This window comes from Ascaphus truei, chromosome 14, assembly GCF_040206685.1.
Source record: "Ascaphus truei isolate aAscTru1 chromosome 14, aAscTru1.hap1, whole genome shotgun sequence".
Lineage (NCBI taxonomy): Eukaryota > Metazoa > Chordata > Amphibia > Anura > Ascaphidae > Ascaphus > Ascaphus truei.
Window position 1 is genome coordinate 6,221,507 of NC_134496.1, and position 26,525 is coordinate 6,248,031.

A 26,525-nucleotide genomic window follows, 5' to 3' on the forward strand; every position below is an offset into this window, starting at 1 on the left:
CGAGATCATGCACGCTCGGGAGATCATGTTCTCATGAACACAGAACTCACCTGCTGCAAACTTCTGTAGTCCCAGTGGAGGACTGGCGCCCCGTTCGGTGTTCCGGGGTCCATGAATCAAACAGTAAATGTGCTCCGTCCCAAGCCGTCCAGGAAGATGCTAAATACAAAGTTGCAAGGCTTCAAAAGCTGGATACTGTTCCACCTAGTATAGCGCATGTGCTCGATACACCGCCACTTTTCGCGGCATGATGGCATAACCTTGATGAAGTCATGTGTGATGAAACGCGTTGGGACCCGGATGTTTGGCGTTACGTCATCACACCTCGAAAAGCGGCTGTGTATCGAGCACAAAAAAACAAGTTTCTAAGTGTGCTGGACTTCACTTTAAATGTATATATGTATATATATATATATATCTATATATCTATATATATATCTATATATATATCTATATCTATATATATATATATATATATCCATGTAGAGGTATCAGTACCGTGTTAGCTGAGCTTCAATAATCGTTAGCCACAGAACGGTATCATCTATTTATTTTTTTATTATATATATATATATATACACACACGTGTATGTGTCTTTGTAAATACATTTATAGCTATACATGTACTGTATATATTTAGATACCAAATACACACATATATTATATATACTGTGTGATGCAGGCAGCCTGTCATGTGCTGTTTATTCCACAGATCTTGGTGACTCAGACCCACAGGGACACATCGAGCTGCTGAACTGCAAGGCCACCCTGCACACCAAGAGCCACACCAAGTTCTACATCGAGTTCCATTCTTCCTGCTTAGAAAGTAAGAGACGCGGAAGTCGTTTCGGGAGCTAGCTAGAGGGCCGCTTAACCCCCCGTTTAGCAAGGCGTTGCTGGGCCTCTGGCAGCAGAGGGGCCAACGTTTAGGGGTATGTTCACATGATCGACTGTTAATGATCCGCAGGGCCGCAGACTGCTTTCCCAGGGGCCCTGGACTAGAGTTTCCCCTGCCACCCCCCTCCCCCCTGTGTCTGCAGCCTTGCAAGACGCTCCATCTCTCACATTCCCATCTCTTCCCTCTTACACCCCCACTCTCTCCCTCACACCCACCTCTCTCTCCCACGCCCCCACCTCTCTCATCCTCACCTCTCTCCCTCACTCACACCCCCACCTCAGGGCTCACTTCAGGGTGGCGTGATGGGTGGGGCTTACACCTGAGGCCGGCCCGCAAGCAGTTGAGAGAGGCCCGCTGCAGGGAGAGAGCTGGGACCTCTGGGTGGGTAGCCAGGCCCTCTCCCGTTGGCTTCCCTGATGATCCCTAATGTCGATTGGACTTCATTGTATTCCATAGTGTGTTATTTACAGTCTTCCGGCTGCAAAACATGGGCAAAAGTGGAGCAAAGAAAAGTGCAGCAGAACCCCTTTCCTTTGACACACCTGACGCTGTTTTCTGTACTAGTTGTGCAGCTGGGAGACGCTCAGCCCCGCCACATTGTTTAAACCTTTACATTTAATTGTGGAGTGCAGGAAAAGGGGCAAGAACTGGGATTGGGTCATATGGGCACAATACACTGACAATGCCAACAATATCATTACTACAGCAGGAGCTGCTAAACATTTCTGTTTTCTTTATATGGTATCCATATAGAGATATATGTTTGTACAGGGCTGTGCCTGTATACAAGAATCAGCCTTCAGCACAGATACAGATATCTGGCCAGTGATATCACAGGCGGCAGAAGATTGCAAGTGAATTGTCATAGGTTTTCTTTAAAGGGACAGTCCCTCCTAGAACCAAAGTGTGCGGGTGGCGATGACCTTGTTTCACCCTTCCAGTGGCGGAGAAGTCAGGACAATAAAGTAGCACGCACACCCCTCCTCCCAGTAAGTCACGATCATGTGATTGCTGATTGGTGATCACACAATCGTGACACAAATGGAAGTGGAGGGTCACGTTCAGGGAGGGTGAGCGCCATCTTCCCTAGAGAACCAGCACACTAGGCACGATGTTTACTGAACATCACACGGTCCTTGTTCAGTGAATGTCATATGGGCACTGCAGTGGTTATGGGATCAGATCTCTGGATTTTTGCTTTTTTTTCCACCACAATCCGACATCTAAAAAGATGAAATGATTTTTTTTAAGTTAGTTTGTAAACACGGGGAGCTGAGGCGGGTTTCTCAGGATACTCCCCTTTTGTGTCATGTCACTGTGCATTCAACAAGCGTTTGTATACAGCCGCGGCCTCTTTAATTCTCCAACATCTCCAAATTTTTTCGGGGATTTTTCCCGAATGCCACGCACTTTACCGGACTTCACCGCGTTCATGCCGAGACAGCGCTAATAAAATGCACTAGGATAAAGGCGGCCGCGGCTAAAACACCGGAACATACTGCATCAAATACTGCATCTGCCCGCGTTTTTCAGAGTTGCGCCGAAACGGCCGCACTAGGATAAAGGCGGCCGCCACTGTAGGTAATAGCTTTATCCGTTCTCTGATACCTACAGGTGGCATACGGGTAAAGAAAACACTTGATTAACAAACACTTTTCCCCTTCAGAAAAGGAATGTGTGCTAAACTTCAATAGAAACAAAGTCATCCAAATCCTTGCGTTAGTTATGGTTACATTATTGAAGGAAGACAATTTAACAAAGAATTGTAAGGAATTAAACAAAGTGTCGTTTGTTTGTTTGTTTTGTTGGCTACCAGGCACCCCTAAGTCTTCAGTGACCACAGTATGTGAACCCTTGCATCACAGTATACACCTCAATATATAACTACTGTATGTCCGATCAGCTTATCTGCTTCTGAAACGTGTGAGAATGGCAGGTATTGGGCCCTCATCTCCTTGCATTATCTCGTCACAGATATAGTGAAGAGTTCAGAGGCAGAGGACCAGGAAGGTGACAAAGGGACCCTAGTGGTGAAGTTTGGAGTCCTCCCAAAGGTGGGTTACCTGTGTGTTTGGGTTCTCTATCCAATATACATCTGTCACTGCCGTCTGTTTATCAGTGCTAAAGCAACCAAATGTCTCTGTTTATCCCGAGTCAGTTCCAGTGTGCAAAGGCCTGTACAGAAGTAAGAACAGATCGAGTAAATCACCAATAATATTTTATTTTAATATGTATTTATATTATTTGACATTATATTGCTGGCTCATGTAGACCTTCACAGGTTCAGAGAGGCTGTAGTCAGTAGGTAACGATGGAACCCAGAGACGCTGCAGAAACTACATTTCCTTTCTGTTTGGTTAGAAGGGTGGGGAGTCCTGTCTTCCATGTAGTAACACAGGAGGGAGAGGGAGTACGGGGTGTGATACCATTTATTGGACCATCAAGTAGTTGATATGTCACAAGCTTTCCCACCTCCGAGGGTCCTTCATCGGGTAATCCTGACCCCGAGAGGTTGGGAAGCCTGTAACATATCAACTACTTGTTAGTCCAATAAAAGGTATCGTACCCGCTACTCCCTCTCCCTCTTTCGTTACTACCTTTCTGTTAGGTTGATATAGTGTAGGATCTTTGTAGAAATGAGGTAGTCTATCGGTGGGGAAGATGAAGTGGTGATGACCTTGTAATGAGGTGGAAAAGCCATGCTGGTGACTTTACAGAAGAGTTAACCTGTTTGCAGCTTTAACTGAGGAAGACCCCGAAAGAGGGGTCAACACGTTGAATATTTAGTATGTGAGTAACACATTTATTTTTGGGGGGTATTTGCTATATTCGGAGTGCAGCTGCCTTTTTTTACCAGTCCTTATACTGATGTAACGAGACTTACTGTTTCCGGGACCGTGGCTGAACAAGCAAAGAGCCGCGGTTCCGGGGACAGTGTCTGCCGCGGTTGCGCTGCGAGGCTCCATGCTTCCAGTTTGGACCCACCGCAGCGATAACCCTCTGGCGCTGGGACAGCTGCGGGCTGTATCCTCACTGGGGGATCTCAGTTTGTCAGCGGCACTCACAGACTAACCGCACTTTTTGATTCTTGATTTAAGATTTTTTTCTTGAGCTCAGCATTTGTTTAACCCCTTGAGCACCACTCTCACACAACTCATTGCTGACTGTGTGTTAACCTGGAAGCACATTGAATAAAACGGACTCTGTGTTTTGTACATTTCTTTCTTTCAATCTTTTCTTCCTCCCTGTTACCTGCCTTTGTATCTTACATAGTAGATGAGGTTGAAAAAAGACATACAGTAGGTCCATCAAGTCCAACCTATGCTAAATTTAGACGACAGATACTTTATCCTATATCTATACTTACTTATTGATCGAGAGGAAGGCAAACAAAAAAACTCAGTGTCATATCATCCAGTGATATCTCATAAGGGGAAAATAAATTCCTTCCTGACTCCAAGAATTGGCAATCGGATTAATCCCTGGATCAACATCCTTCCCATGTATACTTATTTGGTATATCCCTGTATACCTTTCCTATCTAAAAAGATGTCCAACCTTTTTTTGAACAAATCTATTGTATCTGCCATCACAGTCTCTATGGGTAATGAATTCCACATTTTAACTGCCCTTACTGTAAAGAATCATTTCCTTTGTTGCTGGTGAAATCTCCTTTCCTCCAACCTTAAGGGATGACCCTGCATCGTTTGTACCACCCTTGGGATGAATAGTTATTTTGAAAGCTCCCTGTATTGTCCCTGAATATATTTGTATATAGTTATCATATCCCCTCTTAGACACCTCTTTTCTAATGTAAACCAATCTAAATTACCTAGCTTCTCCATATAAGTCAGATTTTCTATCCCCGTTATTAATTTGGTGGCTCTTCTCTGCACTTTTTTTAATTCCATAATGTCTTTTTTATAGAGTGGCGCTTAAAACCGTACTCCATACTCAAGGTGTGGTCTTACGAATGCTTTATACAGGGGCATAATTAGGCTTACTTCCCTTCCATCCATTCCCCGTTTTAATGTAAGATCAGATATTATTTGCCTTTACAGCTACTGCCTGACATTGGGCACTATTGCTAAGCCTTCTGTCTACAAGCACTCCTAAATCCTTCTCCATCAAGGACTGAACTAATTTTGCCCCATTTTACCTTTCTCCTTCTGCCCTTTCATGTTCTCCTACCTTGTTGTCTCTGCACATTATCACAGTTCTGTATTTGCAGCTGACACCGATCATATCCGACCCGGAATACCTCCTGGACCAGCATCTTCTGATCTGCATCAAATCATCAGACACAGACGAGTCCTACGGTGAGTGCTTAAATCTCACAGACCTGCAGGACATTAGTCTAACGATTTCTATTCACGCTCTGCTGTCTTTACACTGAGATTAGAGAGTAACATAACTCCACCTGTTACGTTTTACAATGAGATTGGAGATCACGACGTAGCAAAATGTAATGTGAGGGATATCTGCAGTGCATTCATTACCTAGATATCAAGCGTCTCAACAAGGCGCCGGAGGGAGGCCTATTCCCGAGCTAGTGCAAGAACTAGAGGTCATGGTTTGACTGGAGAAGGGCAGGCTCGGGTGAAATATGGCAGTGGATTTATGGAATGCCCTTGAAGCATAGGTGGTAGAGGGTAATAAAGTATTGGTACAATGCTTGGGATACACATAAAGCTACCCTACAATAAAACACAGCCAGGAATCAAATAGGGTTTTAGGTTTTACCGCAGATAGGAAAATGGACAGACCAACGCGAGCCAAGTGGTTCTTGTCTTCCATCGAATTGTAGTGTGCTAGGTTTACCCAATGCATTGTTGACCCGACTGGGTAAAACCGCTGAGTGCCACGGCCCCCTGGGACTCGCGGTCCCATGACCGTTCTCAGGAGCGCTCATGTGATTGCTGTCAGCGCTGACGGAATGGGAGGGGGAGGGGGGAGGGGGGAGGGGCCCATCCCTCTTCTATCTGCCATCAGTTCAGGGGATGGACACAACCTGTCCTTGGACAATGAGCATGTCACGAGGCGCCCATGGTGCCAGAAGCAATGACATAGTAGCTGCGTCCAAAGGGCACTCAAAGGGTTAGTATTGGGGACGTTGGGAGGAGATAGGAAAGAGTTACACCAGGGGTTCCAACCTCAGGACCCCCCCAACAGGTCAAGCTTCAGCACAGGTGGCTCAATCAGTCCCTGCTTCAGCACATGTGACTCACTCATTCCCTGCTTCAGCCCAGGCAGCTCAATCAGTCCCTGCTTCAGCACATGTGACTCACTCATTCCCTGCTTCAGCCCAGGCAGCTCAATCAGTCCCTGCTTCAGCACAGGTAGCTCAGAGGCTCAGTCTTTGAGCTGCTTCAGCACAGGTGGCTCAATCAGAGGCTCAGTATTTGACCGAGCCACTGATTGAGCCACCTGGGCTGAAGCAGGGATATCCTCAAAACCTGACGTGTTGGGGGGTCGTGAGGACCGCAGTTGGGAAGCGCTGGGTTACACGAGTCACATATTGTCAGATGTATCAAACTGTTCTCCCATTTTTCGGCATCGTTATTCACAATAAAAAATCCCCCAAAAGAGGTTATTTATCAAAATCTCCCAGCTGCAAAACGGAGGCAAAAATACTGCACTAAATTTATCAAAGAACAAAATCCCATTCGTTTTACTGAGAACCTTTTGGTCTAGATTAGATCAATCTCGTGGAATTTTGCTGCCCCAGGTCTGCGGAAGAGAGACGTTGATCGATGACGCCCCAAAAAAGCTTCAAAAAGTTTAAATCAGCACTTCCTATACAGTACGAAATGTATGTTTTTTTGTCGGGGTTTATGTGCTCATTTAAATTTAAAATGTGCCCTAAAAAGTTGCGATTTGTCAGACAGAGGAGATGTGGCAAAATATGGCAATTCTGCCATCTGGTGGTGAGACCAGAAATGTGATGTACAGTATGTATGTCTTTACTTACAGTATATAGCCTTTATCTTTCACAGTCCAGGGGGAGCATGTATGGAGAAAAAACAACAATGCAAAGATCTAAGTGCAGATGCAGTAGTGGGGAAACTACTTGAAGGTTTAATACGGGATAATATTCAGGAATACCTAATGGAAAACAAAATGATTAGTAATAGTCAGCATGGATTTATGAAGGATAGATCATGCCAAACTAACCTTATTTGTTTCTTTGAGGAGGTAAGTAGGAATTTAGACCAGGGTAATGCAGTTGATGTGGTCTACTTAGATTTTGCAAAGGCTTTTGATACGGTTTCACACAAGAGGTTGGTGTACAAAGTAAAGAAAATTGGACTCAGTAATAATATTTGCACCTGGATTGAAAACTGGTTAAAGGACAGACAACAGAGGGTTGTCATAAATGGAACTTTTTCAGGTTGGGCTAAAGTTGTGAGTTGAGTACCTCAGGGATCGGTACTGGGACCTCTGCTTTTTAACTTGTTTATTAATGACCTTGAGGTTGGAATCGAGAGCAAAGTCTCCATCTTTGCTGATGATACTAAATTGTGTAAGGTAATAGAATCAGAGCAGGATGTCATTTCTCTTCAGAAGGACTTGGAGAGACTGGAAATGTGGGCAGGTAAATGGCAGATGAGGTTTAATACAGATAAATGTAAGGTTATGCATTTGTGATGCAAGAATTAAAAGGCGACTTACAAATTAAATGGAGATATATTGGGGGAATCCTTGGTGGAGAAGGATTTAGGAGTGCTTGTAGACAGCAGGCTTAGCAATAGTGCCCAAAGTCATGCAGTAGCTGCAAAGGCAAACAAGATCTTATCTTGCATCAAACGGGCAATGGATGGAAGGAAAGTAAACATAATTATGCCCCTTTACAAAGCATTAGTAAGACCACACCTTGAATATGGAGTACAATTTTGGGCACCAATCCTAAGAAAAGATATTATGGAACTAGAGAGAGTGCAGAGAAGAGCCACCAAATTAATAAAGGGGATGGACATTCTAACTTATGAGGAGAGGCTAGCTAAATTAGATTTATTTACATTAGAAAAGAGGCGTCTAAGAGGGGATATGATAACTATATACAAATATATTCGTGGACAATACAAGGAGCTTTCAAAAGAACTATTCATCCCACGGGCAGTACTAAGGACTCGGGCCATCCCTTAAGGTTGGAGGAAAGGAGATTTCACCAGCAACAAAGGAAAGGGTTCTTTACAGTAAGGGCAGTTAAAATGTAGAATTCATTACCCATGGAGACTGTGATACAATAGATTTGTTCAAAAAAAGGTTGGACATTTTTTTAGATGGGAAAGGTATACACATACAGGGATATACCAAATAAGTATACATGGGAAGGATGTTGATCCAGGGATTAACCTGATTGCCAATTCTTGGAGTCAGGAAGGAATTTATTTTTCCTCTTATGAGATATCATTGGATGATATGACACTGGGGTTTTTCGTTTGTCTCCCTTTGGATCAATAAGTAAGTATAGATATAGGATAAAGTATCTGTTGTCTAAATTTAGCATAGGTTGAACATGATGGACCAACGTCTTTTTTCAACCTCATCTACTATGTAACTATGTATGTAAGATGATAATTATGTGTGAATAAATTCATTCAGATCTTGGCTCTTCTGTGTGTCCTACTCACAAGAGTTAAGTTGTATTCAGGGCAACATCAGTGAACTATGGTATATGCTTCTGGAATCAGGAAAGGCGGTGCTTGAATCCACAACTCAGCAGGGAAAGGAGATGCAGAGAAACAGGAAAATACCCCTAGTGCAGATCAATATGATAAAATCAATATTTATAAAAATTCAAAAATGCGCACTTACAATAAAGCACTTTAAAAACAGCATATAGCACTGATAATGAAAGCCAGGGAGATCCCCCAATACTGTGGCTCACCACACCGCCTCCGTTATGACGCCCACTGTATTCACGTGAGATCACCATTAGTGTACATAGCGCTTCACAGCAGTAATACACGTGACAATCATATAAATAACAAATAGTACAAATAACACAAAAAGGGGAGAAGCGCTTCACACATAAAAGTAACATTTAGGAAAAAGAGTCCCTGCACCGAAGAGTTTACAATCTAATTGATCAATCGCTAGATATGGATCAGAACATAATTAATTAGATGTGAAAAAAAGAGAACAGTCCTTGGCGCACTACCAGATCAATAAACCTGGATAAGAGTCCAAAACCCCTGAAAAACGTCCATACGTCCCACTGATGGTATTCTTGGGCTCTCTTGGAAAGTGGATCAATATCTGAAATGATATGAAACAGAAGAAACCATTGCGCAGTACTCCCTGGCTATGGAGATCACACACAACAGAAGCTAACTACTTACAAGCAAGTAGATAGCATAGACCTTGAAAGGTATCTTTATCTTGTGCTTCAGTGTTTGGGACTGGATAGCAGTGGGACTTTGATTCCTCTGCACTCCTGTCTTCTCCCAAGCTCAATCAATCGGAGGTCACGACACACATAAAATGCAAAAATAATGCAAATGGTGTAGCACCGTAACACATTTAATAAAACAATAACATCACAAACAAATGCACTCACATGCTGTTGGATCTAACAAACAGATGACAAACGTGCCGTCCGCAGGCTTGAATGCCGGGTGCGTGGTGTATGGGTAGAGGCTGTATCCTGGAACTGTCTCCTCCTCTCGGCCGCGACTCGGACCACAAGACCACCTCTAATGACGTCACCCATACAGCGCCGTTCCCCTCCTCAGCCTGCTCCTGCACGTATCTCACGCTTGTCCTAGCTCCACCCTACAAGCGTTTCGTGACTCGTGACGTCACTTCCTCAGGGGTATGGAGCTCTGATGATAGTATGTGCTATTTATAGCACTTTAGAGGCAGTCCTATGGCTCCAATTGGATAATTGAACCCTATGGTAACCTGCTGACTAATGATGTTTGAAACAATTCTAGCATGAATATTGCAGCCTGAATGGATGTACATATGACCCACAAATGTGCATGACATATAGATATACACAATACATATTATAACCTATAATCTAAAAACTACAATAACATTAAAAACAATTCTGGCATGTGTACTACAACCATAATTAGTCTAATGCATAAGTAAAATCCTAGCACTAATAGTGACATTGTACAGTAAGTGCATGCATTAAAAAATGCCGGATTGCAACCTGTATTGGTTGAAGAACACCAATGAATGATACATAAAATACATGATGGCTAAAAAAAGAAGAACCGAGGATTCCGAGGAGGAAATCTATAGATATACATCATAGAATAACGCAATGAAGATATCTAGAACTAACTATCCTTAAGAAATGAGGCTAGATCAAAGTCGATGTTAAGACCTCTTGGGGTTAATGTTTGGAGCGTATAGATCCAATAGCTTTCACGCCTGGATATTAGATTGATCTTATCTCCCCCTCTCCAATTTTGCTTGGGTCAATCGATACCCTTACATATTAACCCCTCTGGGTTTTGATTATGTTATTATGTGTCTCCAAACCTCTCTTTATATTGTAGATATGTTCTGCAAAGCGTCGCTTTAACGGTCTGCCTGTTCGCCATACATATGGTAGACCGCAATGGAGCTCTTGCAGTTTATAAAAGACTTAATTGGGAATGTAGCCCCTGTGATATTGTGTTTGAAACCTCTACACTTGGAACTAAACTTGCAACCAATGCATTTATTGCATGTAAAGAAACCATTAAGTTCTTTTAGCCAAGTGGTATTGAGTTCTTTACCTGCGTTTAGCGGACAGCTAGGAGCTAGCTGAAGTTTGAGATTGCCGCTTTTTTAAAAACTATTTGTGGACGTTTAGGGAGTATCTTACTCAGCATTTTATCACCTTGTAGAATACCCCAATGTTTATTCAAAATGTGGGTTATTTTGGGAGCCATATCATTATACTTAGTAATAAATGGTATGAATTCAGAACCTATCGATGATGCCCTATTTCTCTTTTTATCACTGTTCATAGATATAAGATCGTCTCTTTCCAGATTACTCACTGTTTTTAATGCTCTAGTGACTATTGCATAGCTATAATCTCTATCTACAAATTTATTCCTTAAATCCTCTGCTTGCTTATTAAACACCTCTACCTGAGAGCAGTTACGTTTAGTTCTTAAAAACTGGCCCTGAGGTATATTGTTAATCCATCTTGGATTATGATGACTGGACGCTAAAAGGTATGTATTTGCATCAACTTTTTTATAAAAGGTTTTAGTTTCAATAACTCCCTTCTCTATAAACAAGGTGAGGTCCAAGAAGTCAATAGAGGATGGACTAGTGTTGAATGTGAATTTGAGATTACAGTTATTGGTGTTAAGATATTTTTGGAATTTTCCTAAATCTTACTCATTTCCCCTCCAGATACACAGCACATCATCGATGTAGCGTTTCCATAGCACCAGGTCTGCCCCATGGGGATTGTGGGTTAGGATATTATCCTCTTCCCACATGCCCATAAATAAGTTTGCATAACTGGGGGCGAACCTGGTGCCCATGGCCGTGCCGCATATCTGGAGGATCTATACCCTCCAAACATTAACCCCAAGAGGTCTTAACATCGACTTTGATCTAGCCTCATTTCTTAAGGATAATTAGTTCTAGATATCTTCACTGCGTTATTCTATGATGTTTATCTATAGATTTCCTCCTCGGAATCCTTGGTTCTTCTTTTTTAGCCATCATGTATTTTATGTATCATTCAGTGGTGTTCTTCAACCAATACAGGTTGCAATCCGGCATTTTTTAATGCATGCACTTACTGTACAATGTCACTATTAGTGCTAGGATTTTACTTATGCATTAGACTAATTATGTTTATAGTACACATGCCAGAATTGTTTTTAATGTTATTGTTGTTTTTAGATTATAGGTTATAATATGTATTGTGTATATCCATATGTCATGCACATTTGTGGGTCATATGTACATCCATTCAGGCTGCAATATTCATGCTAGAATTGTTTCAAACATCATTAGTCAGCAGGTTACCATAGGGTTCAATTATCCAATTGGAGCCATAGGACTGCCTCCAAAGTGCTATAAATAGCACATACTATCATCAGAGCTCCATACCCCTGAGGAAGTGACGTCACGAGTCATGAAACGCGTGTAGGGTGGAGCTAGGACTAGCGTCAGATACGTGCAGGAGCAGGCTGAGGAGGGGAACGGCGCTGTATGGGTGACGTCATTAGAGGTGGTCTTGTGGTCCGAGTCGCGGCCGAGAGGAGGAGACAGTTCCAGGATACAGCCTCTACCCATACACCACGCACCCGGCATTCAAGCCTGCGGACGGCACGTTTGTCATCTGTTTGTTAGATCCAACAGCATGTGAGTGCATTTGTTTGTGATCTTATTGTTTTATTAAATGTGTTACGGTGCTACACCATTTGCATTATTTTTGCATTTTATGTGTGTCGTGACCTCCGATTGATTGAGCTTCGGAGAAGACAGGAGTGCAGAGGAATCAAAGTCCCACTGCTATCCAGTCCCAAACACTGAAGCACAAGATAAAGATACCTTTCAAGGTCTATACTATCTACTTGCTTGTAAGTAGTTGGCTTCTGTTGTGTGTGATCTCCATAGCCAGGGAGTACTGCGCAATGGTTTTTTCTGTTTCATATCATTTCAGATATTGATCCACTTTCCAAGAGAGCCCAAGAATACCATCAGTGGGAGGTATGGACGTTTTTCAGAGGTTTTGGACTCTTATCCAGGTTTATTGATCTGGTAGTGCGCCAAGGACTGTTCTCTTTTTTTTTCACTTCCATTTATATCAGCCTATATGGAAAGGCGGGTTGTTTGTCCCTAGGCAGCCATCCCCTTGCTTCATTCATATGTTTTTTTTGGGGTTTCACATTGTTTGTTGCATTATAGAGGTTATTATTCCTGTATATTATTGCACTTATAGATATATCACTTTTTGTGTTTATAGGTTGAGCGCTTAGTATATGTGTTAGTTTAATTTTTATCTTCATCATAATTCATTAGATACCATAAAAAAATAATGATTTGAAATAAAAAATAAGTTCTAGAACAAAAAGAAGTCAAAGACTGTCTATCTTGGCCAGAAAGTCTCAATGGATGGGAACCTCTCTAATAAAATCAGTAGGAGGAAGGGGCACATGTGGGAGACATCTTACAAGGGAGCCTCCCACTGCGCCGCAAGAGGAAAGTGTGTGACGAGTGTATCCTATCAAACGATATCTGGGCAGGTAATCGTGTGCGCACTCACATCCAGGTACATGTATTGAAAAGACAACAAAAAAACACCAAAATAGTGAGGCAGAGTATGCAAATTAGGAAATCTTTCCTAGCTGGTACTGTATACTGATGGATTCCTACTCACGTTTGATATGAGCAGTTAGAGCCTTGTAGTTTGTTTTAGAGTAACCAACTCGGGTAGCAGATCCCAGGAGGAGAGATCCCAGATATGGAAGAGAGGACACAATAATAGTGCAGGTTGCTTTATAAACAAAAATTATTTTTAAAAAATGGTAGCCCTTACAAACATAGGCAGGTTCTGGGCATTGGGACCACCCTGGGTCTATAGAGGGCGAAAGTCCAACAATCCCTGTTCAGTAGGAGAAAGCACGTGACGGCCGTCCATTGCTACTCCCTGGGTCCAAGGACTCAATCCAGAATGGGCAATCACTCACAGGCACCAAGGTCCAGCACACCGCCTACGTCCGCAAAGCCGCCCTACGCATTTCGTTCGCGAGAACTTCTTCAAGGGGCATATGTTATTTACTAGCCATGTGTTATCTGCATGGACTGTTATGAGCTTGATGCTCTGCAGTAAATGTGATACAATTAGGAGCTGTCAGAGGCTTTATGCTCTGCATCCCCCTGTGAGCCAGTAGTGGCTTGATGCTCAGAAGTCACTTGACTTATCACCGTGAACTGTATCCCCTTATGTACACCTACAGGTGAGGGCTGCATTGCCCTTAGAATGGAGGACCCACAGCAGCAGTTCCCCTTCTACACACCTCTGACACACCATGGAGAAGCAACAGGGACCTTCCAGGGGGAGATCTTCCTCCCAGCATGTGGGGGGAAACAACGCGAGAGGCTGTACGGTGAGTTACCCTGGTTATCCCTGGGCAGGATGCAGAGTTGTGTGTTAGATACCTCCACATTACCAATGTCCTCACCTTGCATTCTACTCCCAGATTCCTACCAGGTTGTGCAGGTAAAGTCTTACACTCTTTTCATTCTTCGCACTCAATTAGCACCTAGGCCAGGGGTTCCCAACTCGAGTCCTCAAGACCCCCCAACAGGTAAGTTTTTAAGGATATCCCTGCTTCAGCACAGGTGGCTTAATCAGTGGCTCAGTCGATGAGTCATCTGTGCTGAAGCATGCTCTATCAGTGGCTCAGTTAAGGACTGAGCAACTGATTGTGCCACCTGTGCTGAAGCAGGGATATCCTGAAAACATGACCTGTCAGGGGGTCTTGAAGACTGGAGTTGAGAAGCCCTGACCTAGGCCGTGTGCAATTCCCTATCTTTCTTTGTAATTCACCAATGCAACTGACATATTTAGGATTACAATGAGCGACAGTCTGGGTTGGTGGATTACAATGAGTGACAGTCCGGGTTTGTGGGTTACAATGAGTGACAGTCCGGGTTGGTGGATTACAATGAGTGACAGTCTGGGTTGGTGGATTACAATGAGTGACAGTCCGGGTTTGTGGATTACAATGAGTGACAGTCTGGGTTGGTGGATTACAATGAGTGACAGTCCGGGTTTGTGGATTACAATGAGTGACAGTCCGGGTTGGTGGATTACAATGAGCGACAGTCCGGGTTTGTGGATTACAATGAGCGACAGTCCGGGTTTGTGGATTACAATGAGCGACAGTCCGGGTTTGTGGATTACAATGAGTGACAGTCCGGGTTGGTGGATTACAATGAGCGACAGTCCGGGTTTGTGGGTTACAATGAGCGACAGTCCGGGTTTGTGGATTACAATGAGCGACTGTCCGTGTTTGTGGATTACAATGAGTGACAGTCCGGGTTTGTGGATTACAATGAGTGACAGTCCGGGTTGGTGGATTACAATGAGCGACAGTCCGGGTTGGTGGATTACAATGAGCGACAGTCCGGGTTTATGGATTACAATGAGTGACAGTCCGGGTTGGTGGATTACAATGAGTGACAGTCCAGGTTTGTGGATTACAATGAGTGACAGTCCGGGTTGGTGGATTACAATGAGTGACAGTCTGGGTTTGTGGATTACAATGAGCGACAATCCGGGTTGGTGGATTACAATGAGCGACAGTCCGGGTTGGTGGATTACAATGAGTGACAGTCCGGGTTTGTGTATTACAATGAGTGACAGTCCGGGTTGGTGGATTACAATGAGTGACAGTCCGGGTTTGTGGGTTACAATGAGCGACAGTCCGGGTTTGTGGGTTACAATGAGTGACAGTCCGGGTTGGTGGATTACAATGAGCGACAGTCCGGGTTTGTGGATTACAATGAGCGACAGTCCGGGTTGGTGGATTACAATGAGTGACAGTCCGGGTTTGTGTATTACAATGAGTGACAGTCCGGGTTGGTGGATTACAATGAGTGACAGTCCGGGTTGGTGGATTACAATGAGCGACAGTCCGGGTTTGTGTATTACAATGAGTGACAGTCCGGGTTGGTGGATTACAATGAGCGACATTCCGGGTTGGTGGATTACAATGAGCGACAGTCCGGGTTGGTGGATTACAATGAGTGACAGTCCGGGTTTGTGGATTACAATGAGTGACAGTCCGGGTTTGTGTATTACAATGAGTGACAGTCCGGGTTGGTGGATTACAATGAGCGACAGTCCGGGTTTGTGGGTTACAATGAGCGACAGTCCGGGTTTGTGGGTTACAATGAGCGACAGTCCGGGTTGGTGGATTACAATGAGCGACAGTCCGGGTTTGTGGGTTACAATGAGCGACAGTCCGGGTTTGTGGATTACAATGAGTGACAGTCCGGGTTTGTGGATTACAATGAGTGACAGTCCGGGTTTGTGGGTTACAATGAGCGACAGTCCGGGTTGGTGGATTACAATGAGTGACAGTCCGGGTTTGTGGATTACAATGAGTGACAGTCCGGGTTGGTGGATTACAATGAGCGACAGTCCGGGTTGGTGGATTACAATGAGTGACAGTCCGGGTTGGTGGATTACAATGAGTGACAGTCCGGGTTGGTGGATTACAATGAGCGACAGTCCGGGTTTGTGGGTTACAATGAGCGACAGTCCGGGTTTGTGGATTACAATGAGTGACAGTCCGGGTTTGTGTATTACAATGAGCGACAGTCCGGGTTTGTGGATTACAATGAGCGACAGTCCGGGTTGGTGGATTACAATGAGCGACAGTCCGGGTTTGTTCACACAGATTTCGTCAAGATTGAGAAAGATGAAACCGTGGTGCAGAAACAGCTGAAAACCACGTTCGGCCAACCGTGGGAGCAATCTGCAAGGTAACTACTGAACTTTGCACGTTGGTAAGATCATTTATATCACACAGAGGTCATCATTATCCAGAGTACATACTTTAGTGAAGGTCTCGCAACACACGTAGCATAATTACTAAGCAAAGTCCATGAATCTTCCGGCACTGCCTGGTAAATAAGGCCCCTTACAGAAGCCCATTCATGTGAATGAGTTATAATGGGTCTTCTGGCACTGGAAGGTGTCTTACGGAGTAATACCACCTAACAAATATGTCCCTTTAGGGCCCATTCACGTGAACAGCCCATATGTACTAAGCAATGCTATTCCACAAGACATATATTCTGGCACATTCCAGTGAAGTTTAGTGGATGACCAGTGACTTATTCTTTAGTGGATGACCAGTGAATTATTCCAGCCTAGCATTTCTCAAATATATCCTTACAGCCAGACATGGGTTTCTTGAACTTCCAATGAATATACTGTTCAGATAACGTAAGTGCGTGCACGTGTATTTGCTAGGTTATTGGTCATTCCTAAAACCAGGCGAAGCTGGTGGTCCCTGATGGTAGGTTTGTGATCTATGGTCTGACCTACTGGATAACATCAGGATACTAACCAGATGATGTCAGACAGCTGACTGGATAAAGTCATAATGCAGACTGGATGACATCAGGGTAACCTGAGACTGTCATGTGCTCTAGGAAAAAGCATAACACAGCGTTCCAAAAATTTTAAAGTTTAAAGTTGCTTCCATGTGGGATTGAAAAAGTATAAATTCAGGCTCATATTTCATCAAATCACCTGTCCGGGGACAATAAGGAAGGTAACTGACCTACCTCCTGTGAGGAACCCGAGATCGTTGGTGGTTGTAGAGATCCTTCTCTTATTCAATATTGAAATGTAGCCGTCCTAGTTTCACTGCAGTATCACAGTATTGCAATGGTGCTGTAGCAGTATAGCTGCTGCATGAATCCCAATGGCGTGTCTCCAAACATAAAAAGACAAAAAATCCTCCCACACGTTTCGCACCAAGCGGCACTTGAAAGTAACGTTTGGTGGGAAACGCGTGGGACTTTTTTTCTGTTTATTTTATATTCCAATATGTCTTGAATAAAGCATTTTTTATATTTTTTCTAATAGATTGAGTCCCCCTGACTCCACACGCCTACGATTCTCTGGATGACATCAGCTTTAGATTTGATGATGTGGATGATAGCTGGTTAATCCCACTCTCTATGTCCTGCTCTGGCTTCCTGCAAGTCAGAAGACATCAGAGTTTTTAATATATGCATTTACATCCCTATATGTTAGCACTCTCCCTTATTGTTACATTAGTTCATGAAAGATGATTGTGTTGTATTGGGTGGTAGACTGTTTTAGTGAAGAACACTTCCCTGCCAACCCCTCTACCCTCTTTCTGATGAAGGAATCTGAAAGGCCCGCAGATATTAGCAGACAAGCCTGTGCTCCTGGCTCGGATGCGAGGGATTCCAGTGTGCCCTCCAGAAACACACAGCAGGTAACACAACACACAGGCTCCAGGACACTGACACATGCTCACAGCCATATGGGGCATTCAATGTTTACTTGCACACACCCTGTATCTCTCGTATCCGTTGTCCTTCTGTTTCCTCGCTTGCTCTGCCTTTTCTCTTTCACATACGGTTTCGAAACGTGGTAGGTTTTGATGGCAATCCAATACTCTCAGAGGATTTTAGGATAAGATTACCCCCAGTGTTCAGGCCCCTCAATGATGCTGGCATCCCAAATCCGGATCCTCAGAGCATACATACATAACATTGCGGCCTTTTGTCCTCTTCTCCACCTTGATGTCTGTCTCGCACACTCTTTCCCTGGTCTATTTTCTCTTTCAAAGAAGATGTGTCTCGTTTTCCCTGTTGTCCTCTCTCGCCGTCTCTCTATTCTTCACTCTTGCTCTCTCTGCCCCGCTGTTCCTCTCACTCTTTTCCCGCTTCCCCCTCTCTCCTTCCGTGACACCTGTTCCACTCCTCCAGCACAGATCACAGCATATCTATCCCGGGCCTCCCCAGTCAGGTGAGACAGAGCCCTCCTGACACACCGCCAGGATTTCGAGGGAGTGAGCAACGCCCCAAGCCAAACTCTCCTGTGCAGGGACGTGGGGAGACCCCGATTACACCTCCAATTCGTTCTCCGGCGTCCCCCCAGAAATTCCCTCACTCCAACACCACTCGAATTGTTTCAAGTGTCCGTCAACAGGATCCCCAGTGAGTATCTTGGCGTCTCAGGCGTCTCATGTCATTTGGATTCTGCTTTCCTAATACTCTCATTTTGTTCCTGTTCTCCCTGTTGATCTTCCTTTTCTCTGTTTCTTCTGCCCTATGCCCCCTGGTTTGTTAATAATAATCGCTCCCCCCCCCACCCCCCTTTATAGCACTGACAGTATACACAGCGCTGTAGATAGAAATGTTGCCAGCATGAGTCCCTGCACCATAGAATCTGAGGCACAGGGAGATAGAGTAACTTGTCCAAGGTCACAAGGAGCTGCTATCGGGATTTGGAGCAGGCTCAGTGTCATTGTTCAGTGTCTTTAATCACTGAGCCGCTCCTTCAGTGTTAAGTGTTAATGTATTTTATAGATTTAGCCAATTAAGTCAGAATAATGTAAGAAATAACGCTGTAAATATTGCGATAAGGAGATAATACACACGTTGCCATTCTTTTCAATGTAACGTGGCGTGGGTATAACGCGGTGGCGTGGGTATAACGCAATGGCGTGGGTATATCACCATGGCGTGGGTATAACACTGTGGCGTGGGTATAACGCGGTGGCGTGGGTATAACGCGGTGGCGTGGGTATATCACCGTGGCGTGGGTATAACACTGTGGCGTGGGTATAACGCGGTGGCGTGGGTATAACGCCATGGCGTGGGTATAACACCGTGGCGTGGGTATAACACTGTGGCGTGGGTATAACACTGTGGCGTGGGTATAACGCGGTGGCGTGGGTATAACACTGTGGCGTGGGTATAACACTGTGGCGTGGGTATAACGCGGTGGCGTGGGTATAACACTGTGGCGTGGGTATAACGCGGTGGCGTGGGTATAACACTGTGGCGTGGGTATAACACTGTGGCGTGGGTATAACACTGTGGCGTGGGTATAACGCAATGGCGTGGGTATAACACTGTGGCGTGGGTATAACGCGGTGGCGTGGGTATAACACTGTGGCGTGGGTATATCACCATGGCGTGGGTATAACGCGGTGGCGTGGGTATATCACCGTGGCGTGGGTATAACACTGTGGCGTGGGTATAACGCGGTGGCGTGGGTATATCACCGTGGCGTGGGTATAACACTGTGGCGTGGGTATAACGCGGTGGCGTGGGTATAACACTGTGGCGTGGGTATATCACCGTGGCGTGGGTATATCACCGTGGCATGGGTATAACACTGTGCCGTGGGTATAACGCGGTGGCGTGGGTATATCACCGTGGCGTGGGTATATCGCGGTGGCGTGGGTATATCACCATGGCGTGGGTATAACACTGTGGCGTGGGTATAACGTGGTGGCGTGGGTATAACACTGTGGCGTGGGTATAACGCGGTGGCGTGGGTATAACGCGGTGGCGTGGGTATAACACTGTGGCGTGGGTATAACACTGTGGCGTGGGTATAACGCGGTGGCGTGGGTATAACACTGTGGCGTGGGTATAACACTGTGGCGTGGGTATAACGCGGTGGCGTGGGTATAACACTGTGGCGTGGGTATAACACTGTGGCGTGGGTATAACGCAATGGCGTGGGTATATCACCATGGCGTGGGTATAACGCGGTGGCGTGGGTATATCACCGTGGCGTGGGTATATCACCGTGGCGTGGGTATAACACTGTGCCGTGGGTATAACGCGGTGGCGTGGGTATATCACCGTGGCGTGGGTATATCACCGTGGCGTGGGTATAACACTGGCGTGGGTATAACGCGGTGGCGTGGGTATAACGCGGTGGCGTGGGTATAACGCCATGGCGTGGGTATAACGCGGTGGCGTGGGTATAACACCGTGGCGTGGGTATAACGCGGTGGCGTGGGTATAACGCGGTGGCGTGGGTATATCACCATGGCGTGGGTATAACACTGTGGCATGGGTATAACGCGGTGGCGTGGGTATAACACTGTGGCGTGGGTATAACGCGGTGGCGTGGGTATAACGCGGTGGCGTGGGTATAACACTGTGGCGTGGGTATAACGCGATGGCGTGGGTATAACACAGTGGCGTGGGTATAAAACTGTGGCGTGGGTATAACGCGATGGCGTGGGTATAACGCAATGGCGTGGGTATAACGCCATGGCGTGGGTATAACGCGGTGGCGTGGGTATAACGCGGTGGTGTGGGTATAACACTGTGGCGTGGGTATAACGCGATGGCGTGGGTATAACGCGATGGCGTGGGTATAACGCGATGGCGTGGGTATAACGCGATGGCGTGGGTATAACGCGGTGGCGTGGGTATAACGCGGTGGCGTGGGTATAATGCGATGGCGTGGGTATAACGCGGTGGCGTGGGTATAACGCCATGGCGTGGGTATAACACCGTGGCGTGGGTATAACGCGGTGGCGTGGGTATAACACTGTGGCGTGGGTATAACGCGGTGGCGTGGGTATAACACTGTGGCGTGGGTATAACGCGGTGGCGTGGGTATAACACTGTGGCGTGGGTATAACGCGGTGGCGTGGGTATAACACTGTGGCGTGGGTATAACACTGTGGCGTGGGTATAACGCGGTGGCGTGGGTATAACACTGTGGCGTGGGTATAACACTGGCGTGGGTATAACGCGGTGGCGTGGGTATAACACTGTGGCGTGGGTATAACACTGTGGCGTGGGTATAACACTGTGGCGTGGGTATAACGCAATGGCGTGGGTATATCACCATGGCGTGGGTATAACGCGGTGGCGTGGGTATATCACCGTGGCGTGGGTATATCACCGTGGCGTGGGTATAACACTGTGCCGTGGGTATAACGCGGTGGCGTGGGTATATCACCGTGGCGTGGGTATATCACCGTGGCGTGGGTATAACGCGGTGGCGTGGGTATAACGCGGTGGCGTGGGTATAACGCGGTGGCGTGGGTATAACGCCATGGCGTGGGTATAACGCGGTGGTGTGGGTATAACACCGTGGCGTGGGTATAACGCGGTGGCGTGGGTATAACGCGGTGGCGTGGGTATATCACCATGGCGTGGGTATAACACTGTGGCATGGGTATAACGCGGTGGCGTGGGTATAACACTGTGGCGTGGGTATAACGCGGTGGCGTGGGTATAACGCGGTGGCGTGGGTATAACACTGTGGCGTGGGTATAACGCGATGGCGTGGGTATAACACGGTGGCGTGGGTATAAAACTGTGGCGTGGGTATAACGCGATGGCGTGGGTATAACGCAATGGCGTGGGTATAACGCCATGGCGTGGGTATAACGCGGTGGCGTGGGTATAACGCGGTGGTGTGGGTATAACACTGTGGCGTGGGTATAACGCGATGGCGTGGGTATAACGCGATGGCGTGGGTATAACGCGATGGCGTGGGTATAACGCGATGGCGTGGGTATAACGCGGTGGCGTGGGTATAACGCGGTGGCGTGGGTATAACGCGATGGCGTGGGTATAACGCGGTGGCGTGGGTATAACACCGTGGCGTGGGTATAACGCGGTGGCGTGGGTATAACACTGTGGCGTGGGTATAACGCGGTGGCGTGGGTATAACACTGTGGCGTGGGTATAACGCGGTGGCGTGGGTATAACACTGTGGCGTGGGTATAACGCGGTGGCGTGGGTATAACGCGATGGCGTGGGTATAACGCGGTGGCGTGGGTATAACACCGTGGCGTGGGTATAACGCGGTGGCGTGGGTATAACACTGTGGCGTGGGTATAACGCGGTGGCGTGGGTATAACACTGTGGCGTGGGTATAACGCGGTGGCGTGGGTATAACACTGTGGCGTGGGTATAACGCGGTGGCGTGGGTATAACACTGTGGCGTGGGTATAACGCGGTGGCGTGGGTATAACGCGGTGGAGTTAATGCATTAAGTTTCCGGGTCCAATAACGTCAGCTACACCTGGATGTTCCTTATTTGTGCTTCCTCCTTAATTGGCAGCGCCCGAGGGACGGAAGGGAACCAAGGCCAGTGGCATGTCTAATAGATCAAATGAAGCTGATCAACTACAAGCATTTTTAGATGGTGGGGTATATTAGCTTTTAACATTTCCTTGATGAACAAAAAGTGATCCATTCGGGCCTAACTTCTGCTAGAGCCGGCCGTGCCCCTGGAACCGCTAGGCCCGAATTAACGTGGCTCTCCCCCCATGTTGACGGCCGTGGGGATTTCTGAGCAGTTGCCCCAGATTTGGGGTTATCGCAGTTTATAGAATTAGAGCCTAGATTCAATTTTTCTAAGGAAGCCAAGAATTGCATTTGAACATTTTAGTGAGACCATTTGTTTTAAAGCATTTCTTTCCCTGTGCCCACCCAGAATCTTATTCATACCCTGAGGTACTTGTAACCTGCCATTTTGTTCACTTCAATGATTGAGATTGTGAAGCTTTTCTTTGGGGCGAGGGGGGGAGGTTTTAGGGTCAGTCCTGTACCATTATATTTGTCCTTCACTGGGTTGTCTGAATACTCAAATTAGACCCCTCTCACAGCCAGCAATGCATTGCAAAAACAAATACCTTCTACATGCAAAACTGATTCAAAAATAGCAAATGTATAACAGAAAAATAATCTGATTGACATGATTAGGGTTTTGTTTTTTTGCATGATCATTGCCCCAGTTTTGCAGGCAGAATATTCTTTTTCTATATCTCTTCCCCATCTCTCAATCGGTCTCTGTACGATCACTTTATCGTCTGTGTGTCGCTTATACTTCCTTGACCTAGTCGATCTCCTGAACCCTCATACTTTCTTATACCTGTCTCATCCTCCGTTCTCTTGCAGTCGTATTGCGGCCTCCTCTGATGCGCGCTTTCCTGAAGCCTCTAACACCCCGGAAATGGTTGACAATCCCTTGTACGGACCAGTCACCACTGCGCTCCAACCCCCTCCAACCCAAGGTTGGGCTCAGAAACCTCCAGAGCCTGTCACCCGCTGCACTCCTGCTATCCGCCCGCGTTCCATGACCTGCTCCTCCACAGACAAGAAGCCCGTCCCCGGTGACAAAGCTCCAGCTAAGAACAGCTTATCAGCCATGACCCCTCTGACAGTCTACCGCCCGGAAATTGGCCCATCTATTCTCAAACCCCGTCCCCCACGGCCGGCCAAGGGCCAAGCAGCACGTGACATTCAGCACCCTTAGGTACAAACAGCGGAAGAGCTGTGACAACGGACACAGCCCATGGTACACTTTGTTAATGCTTTCTCTCTTGCTCTTGCCACTAGCAGAACATCAGGTGTGGTCCGTGCTGCTTGTTTATTTTTGTATTACTTATACTGAGAACAGATCCCCATTTCCCCTCCCCCCGCCCCCTGACCTGCCAGGATCGCTCCGGAATCCTGAGATCATTGCACGTTTTCCACAGACAAAAAACTCTGGCGACCAATAGAAATCTACGACATCATCAGGAGTTGAAATGTTGCGGCTTTCCATTGGTTACCCCACAGCCTTATTGGTAGCTTGTATGGTGTTCGAAATGGGCCCCCCAAAAAACAACACATTTCTAATTAACCAGGAAGTCTCCCGAGGTCGGGGGGCCAAGGACCAGCTCCGGGGACTCCCCCCCATCTCTGGTTTAAGGAATGTTAAAAAAGAAAATCACTATCCAGCTGGGTAGTTGGCTCACATTACGTCACTGACTCGATACAGACCCACAGGGAATTACTATTAATTGTTTACCTACTATACACCAGTCACCTACAGTATCTCTATATCAATATAACAATTGCCAGTTAGACATGCATAGAGAACCTGTTTGTTAATCCTCACTGAAGCATCACTTCAGAAATATCTCCAGAAAAGCATTAAAGGTTGAACTTGATGGACATATGCATTTTTTCCAACTTGATTTACTATGCAACCATGTAATCTAGTAGCTCCTGTGTGACCAGGTTAACCATCATCAACATTGTAATGTCTTCCCTTTCCACAAAGCGTTGCACCATAACTGATATTTACAGCACATGGCAATGTGTTTCAGTAATGTCTCCCATACCAGACGGACTTACAGAACATGACCAATAACCATTCCCATATATAACTGACCCTCAGACTGTTGCTGCAATAATGGCTTCCATAGCAAACATCTGGATTTCCCACTGGGGCCCTGTAACGCTGTGCTCACCATAAACGAGGCGGGACCCCGGTACTGAGGTGGGAATGGGTAGAAACGCCACCCACAGCCACGGGGGCACGTCTGGAGAGTGGATGGTCAGGCAGCCGGGTCAGGATTGGAGAGGTAGATTAGTCTTGATACTTGCCGAGCTCAGAGGTATGAGCCAGTAGAATAGTCAGAGTCCGATAGCCGTGGCCAGGGGTTAAAGCCAGTAGAATCGTAGAGGTCCGTAAGCCATGGTCAGAATTGGAGAGATGCGGAAGGTCAGAGGTAAGCCAGGTCAGGGAGCCAGAAGTGCGGAGTCCAAGGGTATAGCCGGGTCGGTACACAGGAGATCAATCTGGAAAGCAAGGCAATGGCACAAGAGGCAAGGCTAGGAACCAGGGAGTGGGAGAACAACGGTACCAGGAACTATGCTCAGCCAAAGGGCAAGTGGCACAGCTGAGCATATATAGGAGGACAGGACCAATGGGAGAGAGGGGAGGAGTAGAGGTGCGGCCTCAGCGGTGGCAGGGATAGGTGGAGCGATACAGGAGACAGGTGAGCATGGTGAGTGTTGACGCGCGGCTGGGGAGCGGTGCACACGCGTCACGTGTGCGCGACGCCGATGCGCGCCGTAACCAGGGGGCAGAGCCAGACTCCGCGACGTCTACCAAGTTCCTCCGTGAGTGTATAGACAGCGGGGTTGCGCGAGGCAGCAAGTAAGGAGGGAGTGCGCCGCGGGGGACGCGCTCCCCGATTCATTACAGACCCACATTTGGAGGACAGCTTCAGCTGGTGCTAGTTTTCAAATTAGAATATGACACAAAGTAAGTTAGGGTGAGTAAAAAAAGTGCCAAAAACCTCCACCATACAGTGTACAGCAAATACAAATACCACGTGTGAGCACAATAACATGTCTCAGGCAGGGCTGTAACCCCACCTTTCCCCACTATCTCTTAGCATAGAGTGCTTCTGCTGCAGCCGGGGATTCTGGGTAATGACATGCAAATGAGGACATTTTAACATGGAACCCAATTGGAATGTAACATTTAATTGCCAAGAAAAAAAAGGAAAATGGCCTAGTCTGGCAGAATTGGTCTTTGGAAGCTTTCTCATGTTAGTCCCCGAATCAGCATGCAGCGAGACTGGCTTCCATGCTGGAGGAGGTTTCAGTCCCATGTATTGCAATGAAGCGCAAACACTTCTAAACACCGGGAAGACTGCTTTGCGGCAAATTGAACAGAGTTTATGTATCAAAAGTCTCCCGGCTGCAAAACTCGAACAAAAATGTCACTCCCGATTTATCAAACAAAAACAAAGTCCCATTGTCTCCCACAGGACCCGCTCCCTTTGATCCGTCTGGTGCGATTCTTTTGCACTGGTTGTGCTCTGTGTTTGCAGCCGGGAGATTTTCATGGAGGAAATGTATCACCGTTTTCTGGCTGCAACAAACTTTGCTCCAAATGTATCAAATAAAAGTTCCAATCGAAATCAGTGGCATTTATTTCCTTGATGAATCTGGTGCTTTAGTTTGGCAGCCGGGAGACTTTAGAACATATTCCACCGTACAGATGCAGCCAGCTTTATACGAACTGCTAATAGTGCAGAATATCACTGCGTTTCCATAGGTGTCCGTGGCAGGGATAATGCAGAATATCACTACGTACAGCTGTAACGTGTCACAGGAAGCAGTAACCCTGGCTCCGGCTGTATATTAAAAAGACAATCGAAGCAGCACTTTAAAAAAAATGTAGATATATTTTTTGTTTTGCTATATGCAGCCTTTCATAACTTTTATTGAAAGTTAATTGGCTAAAGTGCCGATCGATTAGTTTTCCTGTGACCGATCAGCAAATATCCTGCTCCTGGGGTTCACGTAATGGCCGCCTTAC

The 26,525-nt window shown here is 46.3% G+C and overlaps 1 protein-coding gene across 3 annotated transcripts in view; it reads left to right on the forward strand.

Annotated features, from left to right (window-relative positions):
- INPP5D (inositol polyphosphate-5-phosphatase D) overlaps positions 1 to 26,102 on the forward strand; it is a 144,962-nt gene extending 118,860 nt beyond the window's left edge. For 2 of the 3 annotated variants that reach the window (XM_075569607.1, XM_075569608.1), the window contains exons 20-27: positions 713 to 826; positions 2,873 to 2,952; positions 5,130 to 5,217; positions 13,834 to 13,983; positions 16,285 to 16,369; positions 17,770 to 17,862; positions 18,359 to 18,589; positions 23,321 to 26,102. In XM_075569607.1, coding sequence (XP_075425722.1) covers positions 713 to 826; positions 2,873 to 2,952; positions 5,130 to 5,217; positions 13,834 to 13,983; positions 16,285 to 16,369; positions 17,770 to 17,862; positions 18,359 to 18,589; positions 23,321 to 23,678 — 1,199 coding nt within the window. In that variant the 3' untranslated portion in view covers positions 23,679 to 26,102. The remainder of the gene's footprint in view (positions 1 to 712; positions 827 to 2,872; positions 2,953 to 5,129; positions 5,218 to 13,833; positions 13,984 to 16,284; positions 16,370 to 17,769; positions 17,863 to 18,358; positions 18,590 to 23,320) is intronic. The other variant, XM_075569609.1, reaches the window with a different exon arrangement.
- The last annotated feature ends 423 nt before the right edge of the window (positions 26,103 to 26,525 follow it).